Here is a 13067-nt window from a genome sequence, read left to right as displayed (position 1 = left end):
ACATAAATATTAAATACAAAAATGAATTTAAGGAGTTGCAGTTTAGGAGCTCAGCGATCGCTTTTAATGGCCTTTTTTTTCTTATTTTTTTCCACCAGCCTCAGAGTCGGAAAGTGATGTTTCACCCGAGAAGAGGGCAAGAGTGGGTGACGTGCCAGAGGGAGAAGAGTCTTCATCGTCATCATCATCCTCTTCTCGCAGTGGCTCTAAACAGCGGAGCCGCAAACGTTGCCATCGCTGCCAAACCAAACTGGAGCTGGTTCAGCAAGAGCTGGGTTCCTGTCGCTGTGGTACGATCATACAACATTACACCCATAGAGATGGGCACACATATTTTAACCCATGACCAGATAAACGCTAATACGTGTACATGCACAGGCTCACTCACACACAAATACACATTAAGTAGTGGTAGCTAGTATTAAAGACCTTGTGTGTCTTGCATTTGCATGAGTAGTAAATTACTTTTTCCGGGGTTAATATTGACCTCCTAAATACATAACTACATGTTGGTTAAATAGGTCATAGTTTTGTTAATTTTACATGTAGTGCAGTGAAATGCATCTACTTCCTGTCCATGTATTTTTGTGTGACAGACATGTCGATGATTAGAGTGCCTTTGCTAGCCTTGGGGGACCATTACAGAAAGGCTGAATGTTTCACATTGCACATAAAACATAAGCCAATTACCACGAACACTAATGCAGTTTAAAGCAATACTTAGCTTTCTAATCAACTTGTTTGCATACAAATTAAAGTACTTAAAAAGTCGCAGCTCTCTGCTGCTTAAAGACCATCTGCTTAAACCCACGCAATAATTTCTAAATTGGAAATTGACTTGCCTTTTTTTCCCACCAGGCGCTGCTTAATGCATGGGCCATCCATCCTTAATAGTGCAATGCTTACTATGAAAACATGCTTTTACAGACTGAAGGGGAAATGGTGGCAATTATGGTGAAATCTGACTAGTGCTTTAATTGCTGATTACTTTGCTAATGCTTCTGCAAAATGTTTCAAAGTGTAAGCCAAGAAGGTCTGATAATGAGTTGAAAGCACGAACGCTTCTTCAGATAGTAAATGGGGGAAGAAAATAAAGCTCTGGTGGGAGTATCTGATCCAATGTTGTCACACTCAGTAGACTTCTGCTGTTACGCAGTGGCTATAATATCCATCTGACTAGGTCTTAGTCTGAAACGGAACTTAAAAAGCTAATTAGATCATACAGGTTATCAACTGAGATCCAACAGAAGCAGTATGTTATTCCTGACTGGTACTTACTTTCCCTTGTCTTTCACTTTGCAAGCAATGGTCTTTAAATGATTTATAATTTATTATCTTTTATTATTTATTATTAAATCTTTTCAACCTTTTCAAAAATAACCTTGAATAATGACTCCTGTAGGTGAAGAAAAGCTGTGCTAGTCTGAAATGACTGTAGTTTAAGTAAGAAATCATTCAGTCACAGGTACATTATAATCACACAATAGCTGCAATCAATTTGGCCTTTAAGCATGCTGCACGTTGTGCAACAGCAGGAATGGTTAAAACCGTTTAATAGCATAATTAGCCTTTTAATTAATGTCTTAATTATAATAAGTGGTTATGTTTTTCAAGGTTTTCTGCAGTGTGTATGTGTGTATGTATGTGTGTGTCCGTGTGTTTCAGCTACTCTCTTGAAATTGCTTTTTTTCATTTTTACCTTGGGTAGAATAAATATTTAAGATTTTATGCAATAAAAACTCTGAAAACCTAAATTTCCTCCCAGCTCATCGATGTTTAAAACTCAATTCACTGTTAAATTGCAAAAAATAAAACCTGCAGTGAGCTTTGTGGATAAGGGAGTAGCAGAATCACAGTATGGTATCTCTAACTTAGAAAATAGTGTAGTAAAAAGTCCTAAATAGCTTGCTCATCATCAGTTGGTGCAGTTAAATTTGGTACAAATAGTGTAATGGAAATCCGTCGTAACACAGACAGATTATTTTCAGGCAGCTGAAAATGAATGCCTTGAGGAATTGTTTGTGTTTGTGTTTGTTTTGCCTCTAAAAAAAGAGTGAAATGTTTATGCTATTGTACATATTATTTGTTGTACAACTATCTTCTTTTTGCCCCTTTTTACTTGTACTATGTCATCAAGGCATTTTTCCGACTTTCATTGCAATAAGCAACTGGAAGTAGCTTTGATTTCCACAGTTGCCCCCAGTTACTAGCAGCCCATCCCTTCTTAAAGCCTCAAATGTTACACAACTTTCTCCCTTCCACTCCATTTATGAGCGCTGTAATCGCATAGGTTTTAATTGCATAGCAACCAGCTGTCAAACTTGTTTTTTAATCACCACTCATTGAACGCCAGCAGTGTTATTATATGTATTAATGAATGAATTTAAGACGATGAGAGCATAACGAGCTTCTCTGAGCCTAACAAGCCTCCTACAGTGGCGGGGCCTTTTGTTGAGAGTGCTACAGTAGAGACAGAGAGTCAATGAGAGAGATAAGGGTCGCCTTTTGTTGAATGGAGTCAAAAGAGGAAGCTATTAACTAGAATGTCTTCTCTGGTAACCAGACCTTTTACAAAGACATGATTGCAGTGCAGTAAATATTAAATGTCCTTAGCCATTTAAAAAGCTGTGTATAATAACGTTTGTTTGGCAACCTGTACTGGCATCTACAAAAAACTTTTTTTATAATTTGCAGGGGTTTTAAACATTTTCAAATAATTTGGCTGCATTGTAGAGTTGCATGTTTAATGCACTGTTTATATGTCGTACTATATTCTTTTGCGTTCTTTTTGTTCAGGTTGTTCTAAGTTGCAGTACAGCCGCAGCAATATTTGTATATTTGCTGAACTTAACCACAAATTTACCTCTCCCCCTCTTTTACACCCATCCCCCTCACCCACCCTCCAGGTTACGTCTTCTGTATGCTCCATCGGCTCCCAGAGCAACATGAGTGTCTGTTTGACCACCTGGGCCGCGGTCGCCAGGAGGCCGTCCTGAAGATGGTCAAGCTCGACCGCAAGGTGGGCCGCTCATGCCAGCGCATCGGAGAAGAGTGCTCCTGAGCGGCCGTTCTCTTTAGAAGAATCTCGGTGATCAGACGGTGTCTTGGCACCAACAGGGATTTGATTTTTTTTTATTTTGTTTTCTTCTCATTTTGTTTTTCAAGATTTTTGCAGGTTTTTTGGATACAAACCTCCACCCTTTCTTTTAAATTATGCTCCCTCTTTTTAAGTCCCACTGTTACCCATGTCCCTGTTGTTTTCTGCTTCTGTTGGCTTGATCATATCCCTGCTGCTAAGATGCCTTTTGGAAAATCCTAACCCAGGAATGACAGAACAATAAAGAGCAAAAGGAAATATACAATTTCTTCACTTTTTTTTGCAAAAGCTCCTGACTACACAAGTGTGAGCAGAGTAAGACGTCGAGAAGAAATACAATGCTTTATACAAATGTTTGTCCCGGAAGCCAGTTTAAGACTATACTCTTTACCTCAAAAAAGAAAAAGAAAAAGAAATAAAGATTGACGAGGAGAAGGAGGTGAAAAGGATCGTTTCCCTTTGTGTACACTTCTGCTTTGGCGCTGTTTATAGACTGTGCTCTTTACCTCAAAATCAGACAGAGCTCCTTTGTACTCTGCGCCAAGCATGGACTTTGTGAAGCAAACCAAGCAGGCCAGCCTCAGTTTAAGTCAGTGTCTTACCCCCTGGCCGTCCACTACCCACAATCCCTTAGAAACACCTGTTAATCACCAACCTCAGGATATCAGGATATCAAAGCCCAATCTTCCACTCCCCTCGCCAACTTGCATTCTTCTCTTTTCCTCTACAGGACACCTTTGTTTGTTTTAAGGTTTTTCAGAAGGTGTTTCTGCTCTGTTGAGGAAGCCATTGTGGACAATTAAACTGGGGTGATACTGCAAGTCCAAATTCACAACTTGCAGTGTGAGTCAGACTCAAAACTGTTAAAAGTGAGCTGGTTGTCCTTGGATTGCAAACTGATCTGTCATCAACATTGGGATGTGATTGATCGAGACCTTATTTGACACAGATTTTCTCTGTCTTCCTGTTTTTGTCTTAAGTCTTCATCTCCTTATTCCCCACAGCCCTCCCTCACGAAGACATGTCCTCTGCACACGTCTGTTTTTAACAACATGTGGATTATGTGTGCTGGATGTGTACAAATTCAGGAAGACAACATTTACAGGACATGACGTATATTGAAATTTGAGTACGATGTGTGACTGGACCTGCAACGTCTGCGTCGTACGCGTCCACTCTATACTTCTACAAATACGCACTCTCTCTCACACCTTTGTTGTTTCCATGTGCTCGGCTGTTGTTCACATTGAGCACAAGCAGGCAAGTTCGGACATTGCTGTTGAGTTTGGACCGAAGCTGAGATGGCAGAGCGCCACTCAGAAGGTTCCTGTTTAAGACGTGTGATGGTTGTTATCGTTCAGGTTTCGCATAATGTCTTAGGCCTTCATTTCGATTATCCACATTTAAAGGTCATTTGATACGAAACTATTCTTTGGTTGTCAGTACTTTAATTTCCCTTCCTTCCTTTAATGCCCCATGTTTTCATTTCCAGCTAGCATGATGAGCTCACATGCATTCTCCTCCTCCTGCTTTTCACTTTACTTTTCTCACCTTTCACTTTATTGATTGGTCTATTTTTCCTTTCCATCGCCCTCTCAGTCTCCCCCTCCCTCTCTCTTGCTGTAGAGGAGGGAGGTGGCAGCTGGGGTGAACAGCACGCTGAAAGTTTAAATCAGCAAATAATTACTTTCCAAATGTTTTCCTGGGTGGACTGTGGAAGGAATGAACAGAAAATGCATAATGAATGAATATTCTGTATCTTAAAGAAAACCTTATTTAACCCCTTTTTTTGCTTTTCACTTACACTTTAGTGTAGAACTGCTTTTTGTTTTGGTTGTAATGTGGTTATAAAATGGGAAGATGAACATGGAAAATTCTATATTTTTGTTTCCATTGTTTTACTTTATGCTTCCCTTTTTCCAACTTTTTCTTTTACTGAGAAAAAATAAACTGGATTAGAAAAAGTGAGAACATCTCTGGTGTGCTTATTTACATGATGGATGAAAAGTTTGGGAAAGGAGTTTTATCTTTTTGGGGTCACTGTGGTTTGATGTTGCAGTTGTACTCTATAAAAGGAAATCTGGGAGTGGGATGAGCATAGATACACATTTTCTGCATTTGTAATGGATGAGAGTTGAGGTTGGTTAAGAGTTGAAGCCTTCTTGTAACATGTCGCTGGCTCTCTGCCATGTCTTAAAATCCTGCCAATTTCTTTTAAAGTGATGTAAACGTCTGTTTAATGCTGACAGACGGCTGTTATGAACCTACTCTCATTTACTTACCAAATCTGTTTTTGTGTGTGTGTGTGTGTGTGTGTGTGTGTGTGTGTGTGTGTGTGTGTGTGTGTGTGTGTGTGTGTGTGTGTGTGTGTGTGTGTGTGTGTGTGTGTGTGTGTGTGTGTGTGTGTGTGTGTGTGTGTGTGTGTGTGTGTGTGTGTGTGTGTGTGTGTGTGTGTGAACATGTGTGCTCGCTAATGGAGAATTTTAACTGAAGAAGCTTCTGATGGCAGCAAAGAGCCTTGTGGGCTGGCTGCACTAATTAATGTTGTGGAAAAAAGAAAACATATGTAGCCACGATCAAAAAGCATCTTCAAACGAACGTTGAAGTTGGCCAGTCACCAGCCTGAGAGTAATCTCTCACCCTCCTCCTGGTTTTCACTGTGCCAAAACTAAGGAAGTTACCGCCTTAATGTGAAGTTTCTCCTTTGTCAAGGTGATTGAAACTTTTAACAACCCCTCTGGGTTACACACAGCATTTATTTATCTTAAAACTTGTCCTGTGTGTCCTTATGTTATTCTCATTTTACATCCTTGTCAATTTTTCCTTAAAAGTTTCTCAGCCTTGGTGTTGGACCCCTCATTCGGTTATTTAACATGCAGATGGTATCCTTGAAGATCTCAACGACTGATGGATTGATATTGATTCGATACATTTTTACTTGAAATATTATAATTTAAATATGATCAATTTGGGGCTCCCTCTATGCTCTTATTTGTGAAAAAGCATGCCATATGTTGTCGTACATTACTTCTCTAAATGCTGATATTTTCTGACCCGAATCCCAGTCGCTAATGAAAAGTAGATGTGGACCTGTTTGTCATTCTTTTGAATTTAGCTGGAATTCATTAGGGTTTCTAATCTTAAGCCCCTCTCTTGTTTTTCAGAGCCCTCTCTTTGTTTCGGTTGTCAGTGTCTGCACCCTCTTATGTTTTATGTTGTTTTGATTACAGCCTGACACACAGGATGAAGCACAGTGTCAGGATTGAGTGGTAACAAGAAGCATGTTTGCTGGAGGCTGCCTAGTTTTAGAGGGGGATTTGGGGGATAAGATGTTGTGGCCGGTGGTAAGAAATCTCCTTACAGCTCAACAAACAAGGAAGCCTGTTATTCTTACCGCCTCGATTGGCTAACATTAGATATATACACCAACCTTTTGCTTTGTTAAACACTTTGCCTCTTTTGCTACTCTATCTGTGCACTACACACAGCACTAGTGAGGTAAGGGCTGGTGTTTTAGTTCCTTCTTCAGAAAGCAGGCACCAATTTGAATCATACATTAATGGGAGAATGATCTCAGATATACTGTAAACCCAACGGAAGGTAACAACGTCCAAAGGATCAGTTTCACTCTCTCATGCGTCATAGTCTAATTTCCAGGCAGCACGGATCTTACTCAGTGTAATGGTAAAGTCACTTATTAGTCTTAAAAAAATGTGTTGAGCACTGTCTCAGATGTAATTGCATGTCTGTAATTACATGTCTCTAATTACATTGATTACATTCACTTTAACTCGGATGATGCTCATCCTCATTTATTATGCAAATAATAGACACGAACAGCGGGATCAGATCTTTATAAAAGAGTATATTGAGTAAAAGATTGAATGATGATATGCTTCAAATGTGTCATAATAGGAATCTAGCTATTTGTATATCATAGGAGTAAAAGGCTGTGTCACTTTGGTTAAATGTTACTTAATCAATTCAAGAGTTGCAGCTGCGGAGAAAATGAGTCACGAAATTAAAAGACACAATAAAGGTTTAAATTCCTGCTTAAATGATTCCAAAACCATAAAAGTTGTCTTTCCTCATTCTCACTGCTTTCATTGGCGTTGTGTTCAGGCGCAGTCGGCAGCTGTTTATAGCTCTGATGCTGTAAACCCCACGACCCACTACCTGCACAGCACCAAACGGCTGACAGACAGTTAGAGACTAGCTGGTGAACATAGTGGAGCGTTTAGCAGCATAAGTGCCCCTTAGGAGCTAAAAGAGAGTGAATATTGGACTTCATTAAGTATCCAGAATCCAGACTCCAAAATGAATGGTAATGTTCTTCCGTATGGGTTGGATGTGTAATTCACCATTATTTGCTATAACAGGTTTACCATAAAGTTGTTAACAGTTTCTTTCATTTGCCCCAGAGTGGATACCAATATACTATATAAGCTTCGCAAACATTAAACTGTGTGTCTTCTATATTCTAACTATATTAATAAATAATCACTTTGAAATGCATTCATCGCCATGCATTCCTGCAGATGTTACCTAAGATGCCTTCCTATTATTAGCATGCATTATGAGTTGAGATGCATTCTTTAATATTCTTTGAGTGTGACTATCTAGAGACACATACGTCATAATCCCCTCTCATACCATAGCTAATGACCCCAGCACCATTCATTACAATCCCAACCATCTTTAACCACCACAAACTGACACTATGCTGCAGGAACCTCAAACAGGCATCTGCTGACATTTAGTCAGGTTTAAGAGGAAATGAATAGCGGCGATGGAAGATCCAATCCCATCGTAGCCATTACTGTCAGTCGGACATTTTTTTTTCTCCATGTGACCTTTAAGGAGGAAGCTGACTGCACACTTCTCTTCAATTTTAAGGATGACTTGAACAGAGTGAGCTAAACCAGTGGAAAGTGTGAGACTATAATGAAGAATTACTGACGAACTGGGAGGTCTTTGTTACAGCGAGAGAGGCCTCCATAGGATGCAAGGAGAGGAGGCTAGAGGTTTCAGATTGCAAAAAGGATGAGCTCAGTTTCACAAAGCCTTATTGACCTGAAGCATTAACAGCCGTGTGTATCATTTTTTTCTTTGATTTTTGTGTCAATTTTGCAATTAAACTGTTCATTATATAGAGAGAGCGAGATACCTAATATATCATCTTATCATATTATATCAACCTGTATTTACCTGATTAAATGACCTGCTTCACGCATTAAACTTTAAGGAAACGGAAGGCCAAACAATCCGCACAGTGAATAACATTCAAAACAACTCCGCTAGAATAATCTAATTTAACCCTTACTAAAAATGGTTGCAGATATCTTGAAGGCCTTCTGTTCAACCGTTAATGTTTTCTTTGCACCATTTTCTGCTGTTCAATCTTGCACATAGTAATATTGATTTCACATTAAACCACTGTGAGGTAAAGCTATAGGATAAACAGCACACTGTCATGTTTTTAATTACTTGCACAAAGAGAGAGAACCATCATCAACTTGAGCATTTTTTTGCCTGGGTGTGTAGATATTTGCATTGCTTTTCATATTTTTTGCAGCACCCACTCTTTGCCTATTTTCTCATTCCACAACAAGGTCCCAACCAACGATAGCGTCTCACTTCCCCCAAATAGCATTTTCCTTATTAATGTGCAGTCATCGTTTGCTGTGTGCCAGTTTAAAGCCTCCATTATTTGGCTGTCTGGGTGGCTGCCGCTATTGATTTCCTGTTTCACAATTCTCTAAACAGAAGCCAAACTGTGCAGCTTGTATGGATCTCTCCCCTCTCTCTGTTTCTCTCTGCCCTTCTCTCCCCCCCGTCTTCCCCACCTATCCCTGGTCTTCCAAAGCTTTATCTCTAAACTGTCCTCTCTTAGCTTTCCGCTGTTTCTCACTCATTGGTGTAATGTTCTGCTCTATTTCTGTCGCTGGTTCTGTATCCTTGGTCTGTTCCCGAGACCCAGAGGTTAAAAAATATGAATCCAGTTTGGACCGAGGAAGCAGATTTGACTGCTGCAGCATAACAAGCAGCAAAAACATTCTGGTCACTCTGTGCTTCAGTGGATTTAAACAACCACATTGGCTTTTTTGGTGCAAAATATCCCCATTCATCAACTTTCTGACATCTGATTAGAAGATTGGTAGCTGTAATGCTTCTGTGTTGTTGGTAATTAGTGACACATTTATTATCCAGTTAGTATTACATGAGCTTAAGTGTATCCATGCAATTAAAAATACATAATTACACGATAAAATAGTTAACTGCATTTGAATAATACTACTTAGCCTGTGAAAACAAGTGTATGATCTCTGTGCTGGATCTTGGCTTTGAGCTTTTTAAAATCTGAGAAAACAATGTCATCAGATCATATGATTTGACATGAGACTTGATATTTATAACAGAAAACCTGCGATGCAGACTTGGGTCATGGAGTTTAACGTATAGGGGCATTTACCAGGCAGGGAGGTTCTAACAGAATCTGCCATGAAGTTGCATTATCGTCATGTTAGGGAATGGTTACAAACATTTTTTGGAGCTTGACCCATGACTAAAAGTCAGGACATCCTAGCCTCTGCTTTACCAATTTTGTAATAATCGGAGATTGGGAGTAATTTATTGCCTGTACAGTTACAATGCCAACAACGGCAAAAGTGCTGGCAGAGCTAACAGTTGTAACTTGCGGAGGAACCAGAGGGTGGCTGCTCTCCTTCAACGACGATGCTGTCAGTCTGGATGGCATTATCAGCTGTAACCCCCATATGAGAGTCGTGCAGAGCGTCTCACATGCACAAACATGCACCAAAAGCATATGCAACTGTCCTGTCTACTTTAGCACAGAACAGGGAAGCTCGGATAACAACATACACAAGAGTGACTGAGTTCTCTGCTCAGGTAGACATAACTCCACTATTTATTTACAGAGCTCTGCATTTTGTGTATTTCTCCTTTAAAAAGTTAGTGTTTTCTTGAACATCTTCATATTATATGGAACTACAATGCATGAAGGAATACCATTCAAAAGTGACAGTACAGAAGAAAATTCAAGACCGTGCTAACTTGTGATAGACTGTAGCTGCAGCACTTGCTATCAATTCTAGCATTAGCATTGCAAAATCCAGTTTTAATTATGGGGTTAAAAAACAATGACATTAAACCCCTGCAAATGTGTATATTTGCATCCATAAAGCATTATATCAGACATTATCATAAGACATTTATAAGATGTTACATTTTGCATTAAGTCTTATGAATACCAGTGTGCTTTCTGTTGCCATAAAGGATTAAAGTTGATGAAAGCTCATTCTACTTCAAGGTAAGTAAGGCTGTGTGTGATTGAATCCAGTGAACACACTTTGTTGTAGGGCTTTGATAAGTACCGGACACAACCATCATGCTGTTTGTTGAGTCCACATTCATAACCTTGAGAGAGCATGAAATACATTGAAAGTGGAAGTGTACAGCCACCACGGCCATGTTAAAAGAACATCACCAAGTGACTGTGTATACCGTCTGTCTACGACCAACAATACATTCTTGGATGTATCAAAACTGACATTAGAAAATACAGGTTTGAATGTCAATTAATTCAAGAGTGTCTTATACTGCAACTGGTTTTATATCCAACCCTGCTTTCGCTCATTTTTCTACAGCCAAATGCAATTCATTTTAATAAGGATATGTGCATGTGTTACATATTGACATTTGTCACTGTGTAGTTAACTTTAAATCATTTTATTATTAGTTTATTGAAGCAACCAAAAATGTGTAATTGTTTTAACCTTAAATAGCAGTTTTCATTAGATCAAGCAGTCTATATTTTATGAAAAACAAAGCAAATACAGGATATTATTTGTTAATGTCAAGGCTTTAAGACTTATTCTATTTAGGCATCATAATGCTCAACAGAGAGTTGATTTTATAGATTATGTAGATGTATCTGTATTACATTATAATGTTACAAACTATTGCCATTGTTCATTTTTATGGAGGTACTCTTCAGCGGATGTGAGCTTCTATCTGTGATCAGTATTTGCAAATCACAAGCTATTATGAATAATTTGTAACCATTGTGTTTTGGATCATTTCATGATTCAGAACACAAATAGCTTTTCACCCTAGCCAGTAATGGTCGCCTAATGTCCTTCAGATTTGGGACCAGCTCACTGTATGAAAATAAATCTTTTTAATTTTGAAAGACATTTCTCATTTGCAGTCGTTTTTTCCAAGAAAGCATGCTGGTGTTTCCATGCAATACCTGCATCCATTCACACATGGGTACTACCTCTATCCAGCTGGGTCACAATCCTCCACTGTTAGCACCTGAGCGGAGCAGCTGCTGGAAGAACAGATTATATTTATCAGTTCCTTTTGCTGTCTATAGTGAAGAACACAATACAATGGCCTTTGATGATAGATCTCTTTTTGTTTACTTTTAAAGTGCTAAAAACCCTTCCCTAAAGATTGTACAGCTGTAACTTACAGACATACAAAAGAGAGATGTTCTCTATATTGGAGCTGATCTGAACTTCCATCTCTTTTTCCAAATATCAGCACTGGTAGACACCATTTGTTTATTGGATTGTCACATCTTCTGTCTGCAAGTGTCCCTCTGGTAGCCATTGAACCACTTCCTGTCTTACGCTGAACATTAACTGTAATTTGGCATTGTCCTACTGGTATGATTTTATTATAGTGATTTTTCATTGTCTGTAATCATCCCTGTTTCGTCACACTTCGTGTGCTTAGTTGATCTCATCCCTAAAAAATGTTGTTCACTTCACACATTTAAAAGACATGATTCTTAAATGGCGCTGACAATTTTGTGAAAACTACCTGAGTGTTTACTCCTGTTGAAATTTCCTTATCACATTTTTGTGTATTGCCCATCAAACTATAGACTTTTCTCTTTTCATTAACTTAGCTTTTGATTACTCTACATTCAAGTCTCCCAAACTGTATTGGATGTGTTGTTCTCACTGAACTGAGCACAGCTGGTTGTGTTATAAAAGTGGCTGCAAAATACCTGCAGCTGTATGTCCTGAGTAACCCTGCCGATTCTGATGGCACCAAAGAAAAAACAAACCTTACTTGATTTCTGTAGGAATGTGGGAGTATTGCATGCCTTCAAAAGCTCCAAGCTTAAATCATAGTGTCTGTGCCCCAAAAAAAAAAATCCTTTGTATCCTATCGGGTCTATACAGTCCTTTCTGAGACTGGGCTCATGATCCACTCCCATAAATGTCAAGCACATCAAGATATGAAACTCATTGTTCCCTCTTTATCCTTTCTTTCTTTAATAATACTAAGAGAACAGTAGATAGAGGAAGCTACTCAAGAGCTGAAAGAAACAAGTGTATAAACTAACACCTGTACGCATAGACACACACACTGCTACATCACGTCAGGAGACCTTCAGTATCAGCTTTATATAAAGGCATTTTACACCACCTCACCTTTAGACACATAGACACACACACAGAGGGTTAGCAGAGGAAACCATATACGTGGTTTATCAATCAGAGAACGGCTCTGCAATCCATTTCCTTTTCTCTCTCTCCAAAGTGGGAAACCAATGCAAGCAGAGGCCCGTCTCCTGAAGTGGGATAGTCAGGATAAACCCCATGGGGTGTGTGCGTGTGTGTTCATGTACTGTATGTATGTCTATATGTCTCAGTGTATATAAGTGCATGTGCTCTTTGTGTGTATGTATGTGTTGACGTCTAAGTGTGTATACATGGTAAATGTCAGCCTGGATTAGTTTTTTCAGTGATGTTACCCTGTAGCCTCTGAGGCTCTATGATGGCTTTTTTGTGTTTCACTGTGGCTGATCACACAAAACAGGTGTCGTTGTTGACCTATTTTTCTGCTATCAGCTGCAAGAATGATTGAGGGTCATCATAAATAATAAGACCCCAGTAATCACCCCAGGAATTACTCAGCTTTGCTGAGCAGA

At 39.1% G+C, this 13067-nt stretch overlaps 1 protein-coding gene across 1 annotated transcript in view; it reads left to right on the top strand.

Annotated features, from left to right (window-relative positions):
• Positions 1-5068, top strand: part of zfand3 (zinc finger, AN1-type domain 3) — a 16400-nt gene extending 11332 nt beyond the window's left edge. The window contains exons 5-6 of the mRNA XM_054613237.1: positions 99-290; positions 2907-5068. Coding sequence (XP_054469212.1) covers positions 99-290; positions 2907-3061 — 347 coding nt within the window. The 3' untranslated portion in view covers positions 3062-5068. The remainder of the gene's footprint in view (positions 1-98; positions 291-2906) is intronic.
• The last annotated feature ends 7999 nt before the right edge of the window (positions 5069-13067 follow it).

The sequence above is a fragment of the Anoplopoma fimbria genome, chromosome 2, assembly GCF_027596085.1.
Source record: "Anoplopoma fimbria isolate UVic2021 breed Golden Eagle Sablefish chromosome 2, Afim_UVic_2022, whole genome shotgun sequence".
NCBI classification, from domain to species: domain Eukaryota; kingdom Metazoa; phylum Chordata; class Actinopteri; order Perciformes; family Anoplopomatidae; genus Anoplopoma; species Anoplopoma fimbria.
This window is presented reverse-complemented; position numbering and strand designations above follow the sequence as displayed.